Below are 16,733 nucleotides of genomic sequence, written 5' to 3'. Positions count from 1 at the left end.
CGATATAATCTTGCAAAAGTTTTGTGATTTGGTTGCCTTCTGTTTGCGTATAACATTCCATACCTTCTGGCTGCCGAGCGACCGCAAACATTTTCTTGTGCGTATATATAAATGATTGTGACGAGGTATTTCAATTAAAAAAAAGTAATGATTACTTTTAAAAAATGCAACATTACACTACACTGTCACATCAAAAATAATTTACTCTAAACAAATGACATTTACCAACAACCATTATCTGACAGTCCAAAGCATACTTTTCATAAATGAAATAATATTTGAAATCCTTTTTTAAGACTCTAAGCAGTTCGACTGCGTTTTTATCGAAAACGGTTGAAATTATCATGTTTATACAAGAGTACCAATTTTACGTAAAAATGATACTTCTATTGATTGATATTTCTAATAAAAATTACTAAAAAGTTTCATCAGAAAAAGTTTAGACTCAATTTGATCATTAGGAATGATCCACGTGGCGCCCTCTATGACAAATCGTAAAATTGTAAATAAAATACTATTTCTTGTCTTGCCTCTGTGCCAATTTTGATAGCAATTTATAAATATACACGGAAACTATTAGCAAACAACGAAAAACAAAAATTAACTTAACACCCTGTATCTTTTTTCTCAGCAACATTTTATTAAGGCATATTGGGCCCAATAGCCATATTTTGGTCTAAATAACCTGTCCTTAGTCTATGTCCCAATAGTTATGACTCATATATACTTATGTATATATACTTATGTTATATTTTTAAATGGGTACCTTAGTCTTTAAATGACACTAAGTTGTTGGATTGTAAGGAATGGGGAGGTAATAAAGGTAATATATTTATAAGAAAAGTCATTGTTGATATGGATAATTTTATTGTGACTAGATGGTTGAAAATGTTTGAACAATTACAAACGATATGCAGAGTATAATCGAATAAAAGGTACGATAGATTTTTTTGGAAATCACTATACGTTCTATTTTACATTATATAAATAATCAAATAACAAATTTTTTTCATTCATTCAACAAATCTACGACATTTTAATTACATTGCACATTGCAGCCTTTGTACAAGGGGCCTGCAAAAAGGGCCCTACAATCTCAGGAATCGTCAGCACTCATACAGAATGGCTATATACACTGGAAAATATACGGTTCCAAAGGAATGATTAAAAAAATGATAATAAATGAAAAGTTTTTGTGTGTCAAAAATTTTACATAAAAACTTGTCATAAGACACGTTATCTACTATTATTCATTTATAGATTAGCAATGTTTCGTTAGACTAAAGTATATGAAGACAGTATAAGTCATAATTTTTACTCATTTCATCCTTGTTCACAACAATGCTAGTAAAAGTTTAAAATTTTGATTCATACATTTTTTTTCAATTTAATAATATACTTAAGCTATGCGCACACACATCGAATTTGGAGGGACTATAAAAGTTCCATAGAACAAATTCCTCTGATGGCGCGAAGAAACAATGTGAGCGTACAGCCGTACATACGCATCGATCGCCAAACGGCACGGTATCGATGCCGTGTGGAGTTCGATCACTGTCACTGCATGGACGGCTGCCGTGATCGTTACCGTCCTTGCAAGGCTAACGGTACCAAATGTAAGCACGCACACACATCGATCTTTATCGACCGCCAGAGGACCAGTTGCATTTTTTGGAAACTGCTAAACTTATTCTTATGTTAGTAAAGCAACGTTTCGGTAAACAGACTTGAAAATACTTAATGATGGCTAAAAATAACTAAGAGCGGATAAAATCTGCAATAAAAAATCAACCTTGTTGTAATACAGAATGTCTAATGTAATGTTCATCGATAATGTAACATCGATAATGTGCTAAAAAAACTTACTTGTATTATACAAGAAAATGAGAAACTACACATAGCAGGTATTACAATAAATTTTTGGCAATAATGAGGTATTATTCAAATAATATTGGTCTATCAATATAAAGGTTGGTCTATATATACGTAAGACATTGAGAGCCACGATCAGCCACACAGAAACCTTGTGAACAAACAGAGAACATATAGTAGAGATATTTGGATTATACAGCCAGGATCTATATAAAGATCATTAACACCAGGAAGTTGTTCACCAAAGCCATGACGAAATAGAAGAAGAACCTGATATACTTGAAAATGAAGTAAGTATTGAGATCAGTAAATTAATGTCAAAAAAGCACTAGGTCCAAATATGATTTGAACAACAGAAATGCTCAAGAAAACAGAAATCGGAATACCATTGTAATTGTTAAATAATTATATAAATGCCATAAAAAAGGTAGCTTCCATAAATGTGACAATTAAAGAACTATTGCTTTTATCTCATTATCATCATCATCATTCTGGCTCTACAACCCTGCGTGGGTCCTAGTCTCCTCAATAATTTCTCTCCAGTTGGCTCTATATATCGCCTTTCTCCGCCAAACACGTATTCCCATATATTTCATGTCTTCATCGATGTTACCTTGTTCTGGGTCTTCCCCTTCTTCTCTGACCAACGGTTCTATCAAGGAGCTTTTAATAGCTGTGCCATTTTGTTCCATCCACATTACATGCCCTATCTACCTCAGATGTCCTATCTTAATATGTGTTACGATAACAGGTTCCTGGTATATTCTATAAAGTTCGTAGTTGCATCGTCTTCTACACACTCCATTGTCATTCACTGCTCCATAGATTCGCTTTAGTTCTTTTCTTTCGACAGAGTTTGTCTCTGCGGTAGTATTATTTTCAGTGTTAAAGAGCGCTCCCAGGTATACAAATTCGTTCACTGCTTCGATTGCGTCGTTTTCTATAATAAGTGGTTGTAGGATTTGTGGTTGCGTGTTTATTTTCATATACTTCGTTTTGCTGGTGTTTATTGTTAAACCCATTTTTGTAGCTGATTCTTTTAATGCTACATACGCCTCTCGTACAGCGTTTTCCGTTCTCCCAACAATATTGATATCATCAGCATAGGCAAGGATTTGCACTGATTTATTTTATATTAAACCAGTAGTTTTGATTTGTGACATACGTATTACTTTTTCCAGAGTAAGATTGAACAGTGTACAGGAGAGAGGGTCTCCCTGGCGCAGCCCGTTATTTGTTTTAATAGGTTCAGACAATTCCCCCTGAATTCGTACTCTACATTCAACTTTTTTAAGAGTTAGTTTTGTTAAATTTACCAACTGATTTGGTATTCCTAGCTCTTTCATTGCTTTGAACATTTCTCTTCTATTGACAGAGTCTTAGGCTGATTTGTAGTCTATAAATATGTGATGAGTATCAATGCCATATTTCAGTGTTTTTTCTAAAATTTGTTTCAGGGTTGCAATCTGATAAATGTCGATTCACCACCTCTGAAACCAGCCTGGTATTTTCTTACTATACGTTCTGCATACTGTGCCATACGGTGACATAGTACTGTGGAAAATATTTAATACGCTGCATTTAGAAGTATTCCAATATTCCCATCATTGGGGAGGGATTTCTGTGTCCATATTCCCTTAATAAGCTGCTATAATTCCAGGTGATTTGTTTCTGACTAGTTTTTTAACTGCATCTTTAACTTCAAGAATCGTTGATGGTTTCTCTTCCCTCTTGTCTGTTCCTCTTACCTCATTTCTTTCGTCTTCCAGATTTTCGTCTTCTTCCTCTATATTAAGTGCATGGTTAAAGTATTCCACCCATCTATGCACACATTTTTCCTTGTGGTTATTAGGTCGCCATTCTGACTTCTGCATTGTCTTGTGGTTGCCTTGAATTCTTTTCTGTTGATGTTAACTTTCTTATAGAATACTCCGAATTCTTTCTGTCTGTTGAGGTTTTCTATATATTTAAATTCCCTATTTAAGTGGTTTGGTTTTTTTCTTTTGTGTATCTTCTTTTTTTTTTCTTCTCTTTGTCTGGTAATTCTCTACAGTTGTTCTAGTTCGTCAGGTAAGCATCTTTCTGTAGGCTTCATTTTTTTCTTTTGTTGCATTCTTATATTCATCGTCAAACCAATGATTTTTACGGGCACAAATTTTTGTTCCTATTTTATCTTTCGCTACTGCTTAAATGTCTTCCCTTTTCTTTTATCTCACATACCAGAAACGCGTCGACAGGGTCAAATGGCAGCACTTATGATGAATACTAAAAGAAGTAGGAGTATAGCAACACCTGATTTCGCTTATAACTGAACTATACAAATATACTACTCGATCACTAAAAGTCCTTGACATACTTTTCAAGAAATTTCATCCAAAAAAGGGAGTCAGACAAGGATGTAATCTGTCTCCATATTATCACACATTAAGTTTTGATGAAAGAAAACAAGGAAATAGAGAAGTGCAGGAAATCATTTTTAAACTCCGTCAAAAACTGAACCAAAAGAAACTCATCTAAATTAAAGAAAATTACCTAAAAATACAAAAAAAAAAATAGAAAATCAATTTAAAACAAGCCTTGTAGTACCACAATAATTAAATTGTATACCATAGTTGTTTAATTATATAACCGAATATAATATGCTTAAATAATTTTGTTCATAACTAAACAAGTAATAGTCTGTACAGGTAGTAAACGATAACTTTGCTAATCTACTTTTTATAGATCAACTTCACTATGGTTTACATAAATCAAAACACATAAGTAGGTAGTAGATCTTCGAGTGGTACATGGTTATAGTTATATCATGGAAAAAATGATTTATTATTATTATTATGGTGCTAAGAATACTCTATTATTGGTTTAGTAAGGTATATCTTTAAACATGTATTCTCACGAAATGCTATGATTTATTTAAAATATTTGATATTTTTAAAATATAGTTATATAGCATCATACAAACTTAAAAGAAAGGCAAAAATTTTTATAAAGTGTTTTTATAAAGAGTAAAAAGTTTACTTTTAACGACAACAACGACTATACTGACGTAATAAAAGAAAGAATCGGACAAACAAGATACGCATTTTCCAAAAAGAAAATCGTTTAAATGAATCTTTCAGCTTATCAAGAAGGATAAAATCGAGAGCCGCAGAGGAAGCAGATGTCATGGCTCAAGAACATTGGCGGTTGGACACGAATATGCAGTATTGAACAACTATTTAAATTAGCTAAAGACCTTGAACCACTTGCCGATGTAATTGTCAACGTTAGGGAGACCTAATATGGCACTTAAAGAAGAAGATGTTTCCTTTGTTTCTTGGAATTCCGGTTTAAAGAAATCTATAAACGTTTTGACAATATCTATTTACGGAAAATAGTAGTAGTAGATGGCTACAATAAAATGAGTACACTTTGAACTAAAGATTCTAAATATAGGTGTATACTTCTCTCAAAGCGGTTTAACCTGGAAGAGGAAAAATCATTAATTATACAATGCAGTATTAAAAGTAAACGGTGTACATATGTGTACAGAATAAGGTCAACAGAATTAAAATATCTTGAATCCTTACACATATTAAACATTGGTATTTCCACTAGAACATTTCTGGACTTAAAGTAAGTTTCTTTATTATTTTCCATTTAAATGATTGGCCTTAAAGTATGAAATTTGCATGATGCTTCTTACATGGATTCCTTGGTTTGTGTGTTTAGATAAATTAAATATCATGACACCATTCTATATAACAAAAAACCTAATAAAACAATTAAAAATAAAATCTTTGGATAAATCCGAAAATATTTGGCACGATAACAATGGTTATTTATATATTTGTACTAGGTCAAGGTAATGCAAAAAGTTTATTGAAGAATTTATTTTGTAGATTTTTGTCTGTTAAACTAACCCATTTATGTATATGTTTTATAGTCATTGTGTGTCTTTATATAACTTTAATCAAGTTGTATATTTTTCTAAAACTTTTAAAGATGACATTTGAAATATCTAGAAGTTACGAATATCTCGTAGTCCTTGTCAAAAATTTTTGCTTCTGCCAATATATGACATGTTTGCATCTGCGTAGATTTTGTCAGACAGTGGTAGGCAGAGGACCAATATAAGGCCCTAGAACAAGAAGTCGCGGTAAAATGGCACAATATTTTTCCAGAGAGCCTTTTGAATGACTTGCAGTGGATATTCTCCAGTTCTTAATGGCCGCAATGAATTATTTTTTAAAATATCCTGAAACCCTTTCCTTATCCAGAAGTGACTACAGTAGCAGAAGTATTCGTAACACACGTCGTATTAAGACATGTTATCCTTTACAGTTACATTATGATCAAGGACGAAATTTGGAATCAGAATTTTGACAAGAATTAATGAAAATCTTTAATATTAAGAAAACTCGCACTATATAGTTTCAAACATGAATCAACCGGCTATTCTCAATCAATGATACTCACCGGAAGAGAAATGAAGCTTCTTCACGATTTTATTTTCGGAAGGTTTCCTCCTTGTAATGAAGAACTTTATCCCTGACGTACATGGAAAATTTGAAAGAAAAAAAAGTTTACGAATTTGCTCGTAAAAGTTTAAAGCTTCAAAGTGATAAAGCCAAGGCCAAGCTCGACATGCATGCTACAGGTATAACTTTCGGAAGAGGTGAGCCAGTATGGTTATACAATCCTACATGTAAGTAAGGATTTTGTCCGAAACTTTAACGAAACTGTAAAGGCCTATACACCGTCCTGCAGAAAATAAACGGTCAAATCTACCTCATCCAGTTTTCAGCTAGAAGTGTGTTCATATTGAGAGATTGGCTTTATACCAGGGAACTGATCCTCCCTGTTGGCTTCAATCGGTTCCTGATAGACCTGTTATTTGAGACAAATAACTATAAAGAAGAAAAGAGTGTTAAGACAGTTCCATGAGATTTATTTTATATAGAAAATGTCCCTTGACGAAAAAAAAAGAAGTAATAAAGCAGTCTAGAATTTTCAAGATGCCAACAGAAAGTCCTGAAATGTCTAATGAAGTGTGGAACGTCAGTAAATATATATAAACAGATGTTGACAGTCTTTAACAGTGGTATTTTAAAGTTGATAATTATCATTGTAATTTAAGTATATTATAAGTATAATTATAAGTAGTAATTATAAAAACTGTAAACTTTTTGCATTAACTTAAAAAAATATTTGAGCAAATTACTCTAAAAATATGAAAAATAAACTAAATTAAAAATAATTCTAAGTTGGCTACATACTATAGTACGATGGCGTATTTTAAGAGGTTCTGATATATTTCGGGTTTGGGCGTATTTTAGAGACCATTTTTATAAACAAAATAATAAAAACTGTGAATTTTATATTTTTTATATCTTATGTATGATTCAACAAACAAACTTAATCATTGTGTTCAATAATCTGTCTGTAAGTTTGATTGTATGATTAATTGTTATGGAACTCGATAAGAAGAAATACTGGAAGGAGTGACTTTACAATAAATGTAGAAAGAAACTATAGAAACGAGGATCATCATCATCATTTGTTCTATAAAACATAGTTGGTCTTGTCGTGCTCCAGGATCAGCTTCCATTCCTTCCTATTCTTCGCCTTGGTTTTCCAATTACGTACTCTTAGCATTCTTAAGTCTTTCTTCACCTGGTCCTTACTCCTATACTCTTGTCCAAGTCCTACCTGTATTTGAAAATTCCTGATTTTCCGTTCTGCTTCACTCTTGATACTCCTTCGTTCGACTATTGAGAGGGTTGTTTTGACTAATTTTACTAAATGTACTGAGATAGTGAATTCTAGCATGGTTTTGAATAGTGCATTTATTTCTACATTATTATCTTCTTTGTATGCCATGCTTATTTTCAATCTTTGGCTATCGTTGTATTAACAAGCCGATGAAATGTTTCTCGGTAGGCAGCTAAATGAAACAATTCCTCGACGGTGCGACCTGCCTATTGTCTAATGTTATGCAGCAAGGACAGTTGTTTTCATCCGATCTAGCGTTATCCTTCGACTTTGGCCTGAATGATCAACCGAAGTAAGCGATATTTAAGTCCTCTCATTATATGGCCGAAGTATAGGACCTTTCTAATTTTGATGATGTTGATCAATTTTCGCTCTTTATGCATGGTCTCTAGCACACGTTCGTTAGACATGTGTGCTGTCCATGAAATTCTGAGCATAGTACGGTAACACGACAACTCAAACGCTTCTAATTTATTAGGATTTTAATTTTTGTTGTCCAGGTTTCACATCCATAGAACAAAGCAGACCAGACGTAGCACTTCAATACTCTTAGACGTGTGTTCAATGACAGACTTCTACTGCACAACACACAACGCCAGTTAATAAAGCTTTTTTGTACAATTTCTATTCTGGTCGAAATTTCTTCGTCACTTTTAACCCTGCAGTCAATTCAACTACCCAGATATCTATCGTGTTTCCAGTATCGTGATATTTATTTTTCCGGATACCATTCATTTTGTTTTTTTTTTGTGTTGATTATTAAGCCCTTTTCAGCGCATTCATTGTTTATAGCGTTCAACAGGGTTTGACGGTCTTTTAGATCTCTGCCATTATTGCGTTTATCTGCGTATCTAATGTTATTAATAATTTCACGACCCATGTTAACACCTTCGCGATTTAACGCTATCACAAAAACTGGTTCGACGTAGGCATTAAACAACATCGGTGACATAACACATCCCTGTCTGATACCACGGTTAATGGAAACTTTAGCTGAAACTTTTTGATCTACCTTAATACAGGTGTTCTCATTGTAGTTAAGATTTTTAAGCAATCTAATACCAGACGTGTCCAGACCATCTGAGTCCAAGCATTGATCTAAACCATTACACTATCATAGCCCACCTAAAATCTACAAACAGATGGTGAGTATCAATTCCATACTCACATGTTTCTTCCAAATGAATGGATCGTTGATGTTTTTTTGCGGAATCCACACCATAGTCGATCATAAAGAATGTAGGTTAATATTTTAGTAGGACACGTTTAGTAGAACTCCACCTACATGATCATTGAGTGGATCAAGTAGCTCAATGGTCATATTGCCGGTCCTAAGTCCATCACATAAAGGAGGAAGGTTGTAGGAACAGGTTAGCACCCTACTATTTGTCAAAAAGAATAATGCTCATATAACCAGAAACTCGTCTCAGCATAGGATTGATTTACCGATGGCAATACAAGTGATATGTTGAAATTCAAATATGGTTGTGTAAATTAATCGATACATTTGTCCTCCCTGTAACCCTACGACCGATCGGAGAATTGATCTCGCAATCGAGAGCGTGATCGTCGATAAGATGAAACAGACGCAACTCGATAGTAGATCAATGCACACATATTAATTCCATTTTGTTCGTTGTTTCGTAAAATTGTAAACAATGGTAACTTCAATATGGACTTCGAGTAAGTCCATACCTAGTTTTACCTTAACCTATACATTGTTTTGATTATTTAATGCAATCATTTAAAATTTGATTATTGTCTGCACCTAAGAGTTAAAATTCATTCATCTCACCAGGACTATTGAAGGAAATATAGTTGATAATAATTTAATTATTATTAATTATCTCATAATAGATCATTGTTTGTGTTTAATTCACCTCACGATATATATATATATATATATATATATATATATATATGTATATATATATATTAAAAAATTATTTATTTATGAAAATGTTCTCTAATTCAACCAAAAAACTTTAAATTGGTCTTTAATTGAAAATTATCATTAAAATAATACAACAAAGACCTAAAAATAATCCTCTTAAATAGATTATCATTGAATATTCTTTGATAAGAAATATTTGTAATCTTGAGTAGATAACTTTTAAGACTTAGAAATTATTTTGCCGACATCAGTTTCAACAATGATTGATTGGTATAGCAATATTGATACTAGACAACAATTATTGTTTTTCGGTAAAATTTGACTACATTAAATTTGTGAAGTTTCATTGAGAATGTTATGTTGCCTATTTTATCAGTAACAAAACGTTGAGATAATAACATTGTCATTATTAAATCATGTTTAAAAAAGTTACTTCTTTTAGGATTTAGCTTTTATTTTATTGTTGTTAGTATACACATAAAGGGTGAAACAATAGAAGAGATAGACGATGCAGAATGAACGTAATACTTAAACATTCTTAAAAAGATACAAAAGAAAACGAAAAAGCAAGAGGGTTGGACAAAATTTAAACAGAACAAATAAAGCGATTTTACAGAAAAAATTTTTTTTCCTATTTTCAAAACAGTTTTTTTGATAAAAAATAGGTATAGAAGGACCTTTTGAAAGGAAGATCTTAGAAATTAGGTCAAATAAATTAATTTCACGAATTAAAAAGTTAAGAACAAGTTGAATTTTGCAGAATCGCATAGAAAACATAGGCTTTGGAAAATTTCGCACGTGGATTACAAAAATATAACAGTAAAGGGAAATAGAAACAGAAATAGAGAGGGGCGAGTTGCAAACAACGTGCCTCTTTTGTCTGTTGATGCACGCAATGTTACGTACACTACTGCATTTAACAACGCACCGTGCAAACGCACCTATGATGCAAACCACACTTGACGTCTTTCCATCTCTGTGTTGTCTAACCCTAATATAACTATACCTACAGTACATTCAACAACTTACAAAGGCTTTATAGAAAACACAGATTTGATTTTTCTTCAAAATCAAAATCTGCTGATTACTATGAAAACATGAGTGCGGATATGTTTGTTAAATGGCTTGAGAAGAAATTGTTACCTAGCCTGAGTGAACCATCAATTATAGTTTTAGATAATGCACCTTACCATTTAGAGATTTTAAAGAAACAACCAAAACAGTCTTGGAACGTACCGAGCATAAAAAATTGGTTAATTAAAAATAATATCAATTTTCCGGAATACGCCTACAAATCAGACTTACTGGAAATTTCGAAACGTAATGAAAAACCATCAGTTTATATAGTTGACCAAATTGTATGAAGTTATGGACATCAAGTACTATGGTTACCGCCATATCACTGCCAGTTTAATCCCATCGAACACATCTAGGGTATATGTAAAACGTATTATGACCACGTCATCACGTTGGATGCAGTGGATACAGTGATGATGCAGTCAGGGAAATGTGGCAAGAAGCTCTTAAAACTGCAACTCCAGAAATATGGGCCACAACTGTAAATAAATGTGAAAAATAGAAGAGCGGTGGATCCGGGAAAATAAAATTAGTGAAATTAATCCAGTTATTATAGATTTACATGATAGCGGTAGTGAATTTATTGACGATGATGATGATTTATAAATGTAAATAATCAGTAAGTACACTATTATAATGTTATTTATAAAATAATTGTACAGCAGGTTACCATTATATTTATACATTCATTATTAGCCAAATAAACAATAATATTTAAAATTCCATTTGAATTTTTGCTCCTCATTTTATACAAATTAACTCTAACTGATAATACAGTCAAAAATATTCTAAACAAAGTAAGTAATTAAAAACATGGAGAACTCCAGTGCAGTTTATCCTTTTACAACAAAGAAAGGTTTTCTGCAAATTCCATTAATCGTTTAGAGCTGTAAGTTGGTTGGATGTACTGTACATTGCTGACACTTTATACCGTACCGGTTGCGTCTGAAGTAAGTTACCATATTATACGTTTATTGGATATTTTTATGAACACATGCCAAATCTGCTACAAAAAATACATCTCTCGAAAGAAAATTGGAAAAATTGGTTATTGGATATTGGAAAATTGTTAAAATAATGATTTCTTCCATTCTAATAGTAAACTGTTATAAATTAAACTTAAAAGTATTACTAATACTGGTAAACTGGAAGACCAAATTTAAAAACTCTAATTTCAAAGTCTATCAAGATTTCAAAATTTCTCACCTTTTCTTACATTTTACATTAAGTATCTATAAATGATTTACATATTTACACATTCGACCAAGACTGAAAGAAATTATTGTAGATAATGTAGTTAAATCAATTAATAAATATAATACAATAGCTACAAACTACTAGAAACGTTACGGAACTGTTGGGTTTTATCGTAACCCCAAATAAACACCCTTCAACTTCAACTTTATAACATTTAGTCGTCTTGGTCTTCGTGTTTTAGATGGGCCACGAGGGCCACCTCGTGCTCTCAGCCATGTCGTTCTCCAACGCCTATACCACTACCTGCATATTGACAGGCTGATAATCCTGTCGAAGACGATCGAACTGGACTTACACTAGAATACCCTACAAAGCCCGTGTGTTGTTTGGCCTTTAACCTTAAGGATGCTATACTAGACGACATCGCTGTGCAAGGTTCAGCTGCACTCCTGTGATGATACATAGAATACGGATTAGCCGGGGTAGTATATGGGCAGGGTTGCCCTGAAACCGCTCCTGGTGCTGTTGAAGTCATGACGGTTCCCATAGCACCTGGTAACATACTACTGACTGCACCACTCATCGTTGCACCCGTGACAGACGTGGCCGCATTAAAGCAATTTACGGGACTCTGGTGATGGTTGGAAGGTACTACGGGCCAAAAGGGTTTAGTGCCTAAAGGACTAGGCACCTTTGTAGCCCAATTATTGTACGTTGAGTATGAATAAAAGCTATCATCACTGATTGTCGGCATGAGACCGTTGAATTGAGTGCCAAAACCAGTTTTGAATTCTGCTGCGGCATTCATTGCGTTCATAGCATTTCGTTCGCGCTTTCTCCACTTTGCTCGGCGGTTTTTAAACCATACCTGGAACAAAAACAGGTGTTAGTATACTATAAGGTAACATTTTTAAAATAGAACTTGATTGTATTGTATTTTAGTACTATAGTATTAAAAAATAAATGTCGGGATTTCAAGGGTAATTAAAAGAAACTAAGAGCAAATTACTATTCAAAACTTTGAAAAATCAGAATAAGAACTGACATTTTCAAGTAAATATAATAATTTAAAGAAGAAGAAGATTTTCCATGTATAAATTTCTAAATTTTTATTACTTTTCATGATTGTAAAAATAGAATTAAAAATCCACGAACGTTTCATTGAATATCTGTTTGCTCTCGTATTAGCGAGGAATGAAATACTTCTTGACGTGGAGCCCATAAGACTAAGTAATGAGTTTAGTAAGGGAAGTAGCACAATCAGAATTAGATGAGGCGTGTGAATGTGCGGCGTTACGAACGCGATTACCATGCTCCGAATTGTGAAGGAGGGTTGGCAATGCTCACGCGTGTCGATGCGCATATTAAGACGTAATTTGGGAAGTTTTTTTATAAACTTTACGGCATGTTTTTCTTACTGAATAGAGTCATCATTTCATGGGAGTTGCGAAAGTTTGGTGTGTTGTTTTTCCCATGGAATATTAGAATTGTACGTAGTAAATTATAGACGTCAAAATTTTACATAGTAGTAACGGGAATTATATATAAAAGGTGAGTAATAAAACTATAATTGGAATTTTCTAAATAAACTAGTAAAATAAAAAATGCATGTTAAACAAGATAACTACAAAAGTGTGTGTTACTAAATTATATAAGGTTTTCATAGCAAAAATGTCGAGGTAGAATAAAAATTAATCTGAGGACTGCGACCGGTCGTTAATACTAATAGCCCAGTCTGGTTATGCAAAAATCATCGATTTCACGACAAAATTTTTCGCAGATATCTGAAGCTTTTAAGACATAGGTGGAGGTTACTAGATGACGAATAGATGAAAAGGTAGTCGTATTTTTACCTTGAGTTTTTTTTAAACAAAAGTTTTTTCTCTTATATTTTAAATAAACAATATTTATATCATTTTTGTATATCAAGAATGTCTTTATTTTCCCGTTTTTTCAATTAAAATTGATAAATAATTTACGGAGATATTTGCAAAAAAGCAGTTTTTTTTGCACTAATTTATATGTTTTTTATAAATTACATACATAATACATAAAATTTATAAATTATATAAAATAACATGAATTCATCCAATTTTTCGAAAGTTACAGCCGAAACTAAGGTATTTTTGAAAGATCGACATAGGAAAGTGGAGGGGAAACTGTTTCAGCACCACGCTCCAAAATTTCGTCAGTCTCAGTGTAGTGGCTTTAGAACGCAATATACTTATACTTCTTTGAGTAAAATATTGTATGTATTTTGAACAAAAAAGTTTTAACTAAACATATTTAATTACTTTTTGATTGAAAATTGTAAGTAATATTTAAAACTATTGACTGAATAATTAATTATAATAAATAATTATAAAAAAAAACACAACTATACACTTTCTTTAAATGATTTAAGATACTTACAATTCAACAGAAATATCGGTATATCATCTTTTAAACTAGAAACTCTGCCACCAACTGAAGGTGCAGCCAAACAGCATGTTCTTCGGGTTTACTGTCAATTACAAATGTGGTTAGGTAATAAGTTAGATGCTTATGCCTATGGTTGGAGACAAAGTGCCACTGGTTTTGAACCAATTTATACTCTAGGTAATTTAATTCCCGAAGAGACATTAAAGCACATTACATGCAAATGCACCACCGGTTGCAAAACTACTAGATGTGGGAGCAGAAAACGTGGTTTGAATTTGTGTATAAATTGTACTGAGGAAGAAGTAGAGGAGAAAATATGCTGCAACCTAGGTACAGTTACGTTTGACGAAGAGAGTGATTCTGAAGATGCATATTTAAGAGACTGATTTAATAAGTGAAGACAAACAACCTGCAACAAAAAGGTTCAGAGCTGACAGTGAAGTCGAGTGAATGAACCAAATTTTAACTTTTAAACCAATGTATGTAAAAAAAAATAAAAAAAAATAAAGTTCAATAAACATTGCAAAGTGATGAAAAAATCGACTTATTTTATCAAAGCAGTAACGTAGATTAGATTAATATTGTATATCATATTTGTACGAAAAATAGAATAAAAATCAATATTGTTAATTATAAAAATACAAACAATTATAATTAATATAAGGAATATAATAAAATAATGTGTAAAAAATTACCTGAAATTTAATTTATAAAATATATAAGTATTATTACATCATTGATATATTGAAATAAAATATATGTTGGTTTTCCGGGATTTTCCGAGATTTCCGGGGGCTGAAAATTATGTCATCATTATTAATACTGCGACAGACTATTCCAGCCAAATTAAAAAAAAGTAAGTTTTTACGATGAATGGATAGACTCAATTTTTCCAAGGTTTCCCATATTTTTCGGCCAGCGAAAACTATGTATTTTGAAGTTCCAATGTCGAAAAAAAAAAACGGAGCTGTAACAGCTATCGTCTCCACTTTCCTATGTCGATCTTTCGAAAGTACCTTCGCTCCGAAGGGCTGTAAGTTTCGAAAAATTGGATGAATTTTATAGCTATAAGTTTCAATATAAAGGTTAGATTTTTATTCAAAATTTGAGCAAATTTTACTTCTTAATGTTTATAAACAACGGAGATTTTTTAAAAAATAATACACTTCGTTCCTATTGCTCATAGAAGGTTCTTTTTAATGTGAGTTTCTTTACCAGCTATCCAATGGTTGTACGTACAAGTCTCGATCTTGAAAAATATAAAAGTTATTACAATTGTTTATAAGTAAAAAACATACTCCTTTTTCAAACGTTTATTTTGTACATAATTTCGATGAAAACGCAATATGCATTTAACTTTTGAGATAGTTTACGTCTCAAAGAATCCTATGAAATTTGCTAAATGTGTCAATAACATCATTGTTATAGCATCATTCATAGGGCAAGTTCAATAGTTTAAATAATTAGCCTCAGGGATAAATAAATTAAATAACTTTTAAACTGTTTGACCGATCTGGGGGAAATTTCGCACAAATTTAAAAGACAATAATTCCTCGATGTTCAAATGTATTAAAAAATTTTATTTTGTTAATAAAAAAATTAATAAAACTTATAAATTAGTGAAAAAAAAACTGCTTTTTTGCAAATATCTCCGTAAATTATTTATCAATTTTAATTGAGAATACGGGAAAATAAAAAAGACATTCTTGATATAAAAAAATGATATAAATATTGTTTATTTAAAATATAAGGGAAAAAACTTATATAAACTAATATAAACCATAAATTATTGTTTAAAAAAACGCAAGGTAAAAATACGAGTACCTTTTTATCTATTCGTCATCTAGTAACCCCCACCTATGTCTTAAAAGTTTCAGATATATGCGAAACATTTTTCAACCTTTTTTTAACCAGACTGGTCTATAAGGGTAATGCTCTTCAAGCTCATGGGTGACACTGGCCCTATAGCCCAGTTTAGTTGAAAAAAAAAGGTCGAAAAATTTTTCGCGGATATCTGAAGCTTTTAAGACATAGGTGGGGGTTACTTAATGACGAATAGATAAAAAAGTACTCGTATTTTTACCTTGCGTTTTTTTAAACAATAATTTATGGTCACAATTTGATTTTTTGTCTATATAGACAAAACACACAAAACTTACAGGTCATTCAGTAGTTCTCTTTCTTTCGCTCAAATGTCTTGTTTAAAAGTTGTCCCACAGGTACCGCGAAATGCCGAGGAGGAATATTTCGTTGATAAATTAAGTTTTTTCCAATATAACCTTCGTCTTGCTCCATCAGCTATATTTTGCCATTTAAAGATCCAGGTAACAAAAATGATTAACAATATAATCCCTGAAAATTGTTCCACACAAAATGTGTTTTTTGGATGTTGGGTGTACCTCACGAAATGTTTTTGGATTGTTTTGTGACCAATAATGACAGATATAATGGCTAACTTTATGAAACATCACTATATAAATTGTGAAATTTTCAGCATTTTCCTGTTTTTCGGGGAAAT

General features: G+C 32.1%; 2 protein-coding genes across 2 annotated transcripts in view; both read right to left on the bottom strand.

The window, feature by feature from the left end:
* Positions 1-863: 863 nt before the first annotated feature.
* Positions 864-16,733, bottom strand: part of Ptx1 (pituitary homeobox homolog Ptx1) — a 190,300-nt gene continuing 174,430 nt past the window's right edge. The window contains exon 5 of the mRNA XM_072532923.1: positions 864-12,662. Within this exon, the coding sequence (XP_072389024.1) occupies positions 12,063-12,662 (600 nt within the window). The 3' untranslated portion in view covers positions 864-12,062. The remainder of the gene's footprint in view (positions 12,663-16,733) is intronic.
* Positions 8,339-8,858, bottom strand: LOC140442502 (uncharacterized). The gene is made up of 2 exons (XM_072533569.1): positions 8,795-8,858; positions 8,339-8,724 (listed from the first exon to the last, which is right to left on the bottom strand). The coding sequence occupies exons 1-2, from the start codon at positions 8,856-8,858 to the stop codon at positions 8,339-8,341; spliced, it is 450 nt and encodes a 149-aa protein (XP_072389670.1).

This window comes from Diabrotica undecimpunctata, chromosome 5 (assembly GCF_040954645.1).
Source record: "Diabrotica undecimpunctata isolate CICGRU chromosome 5, icDiaUnde3, whole genome shotgun sequence".
Taxonomy (NCBI): Eukaryota; Metazoa; Arthropoda; class Insecta; order Coleoptera; family Chrysomelidae; genus Diabrotica; species Diabrotica undecimpunctata.
The sequence above is the reverse complement of the archived record's forward strand: the minus strand, read 5'-3'. Positions and strand labels throughout refer to the sequence as shown.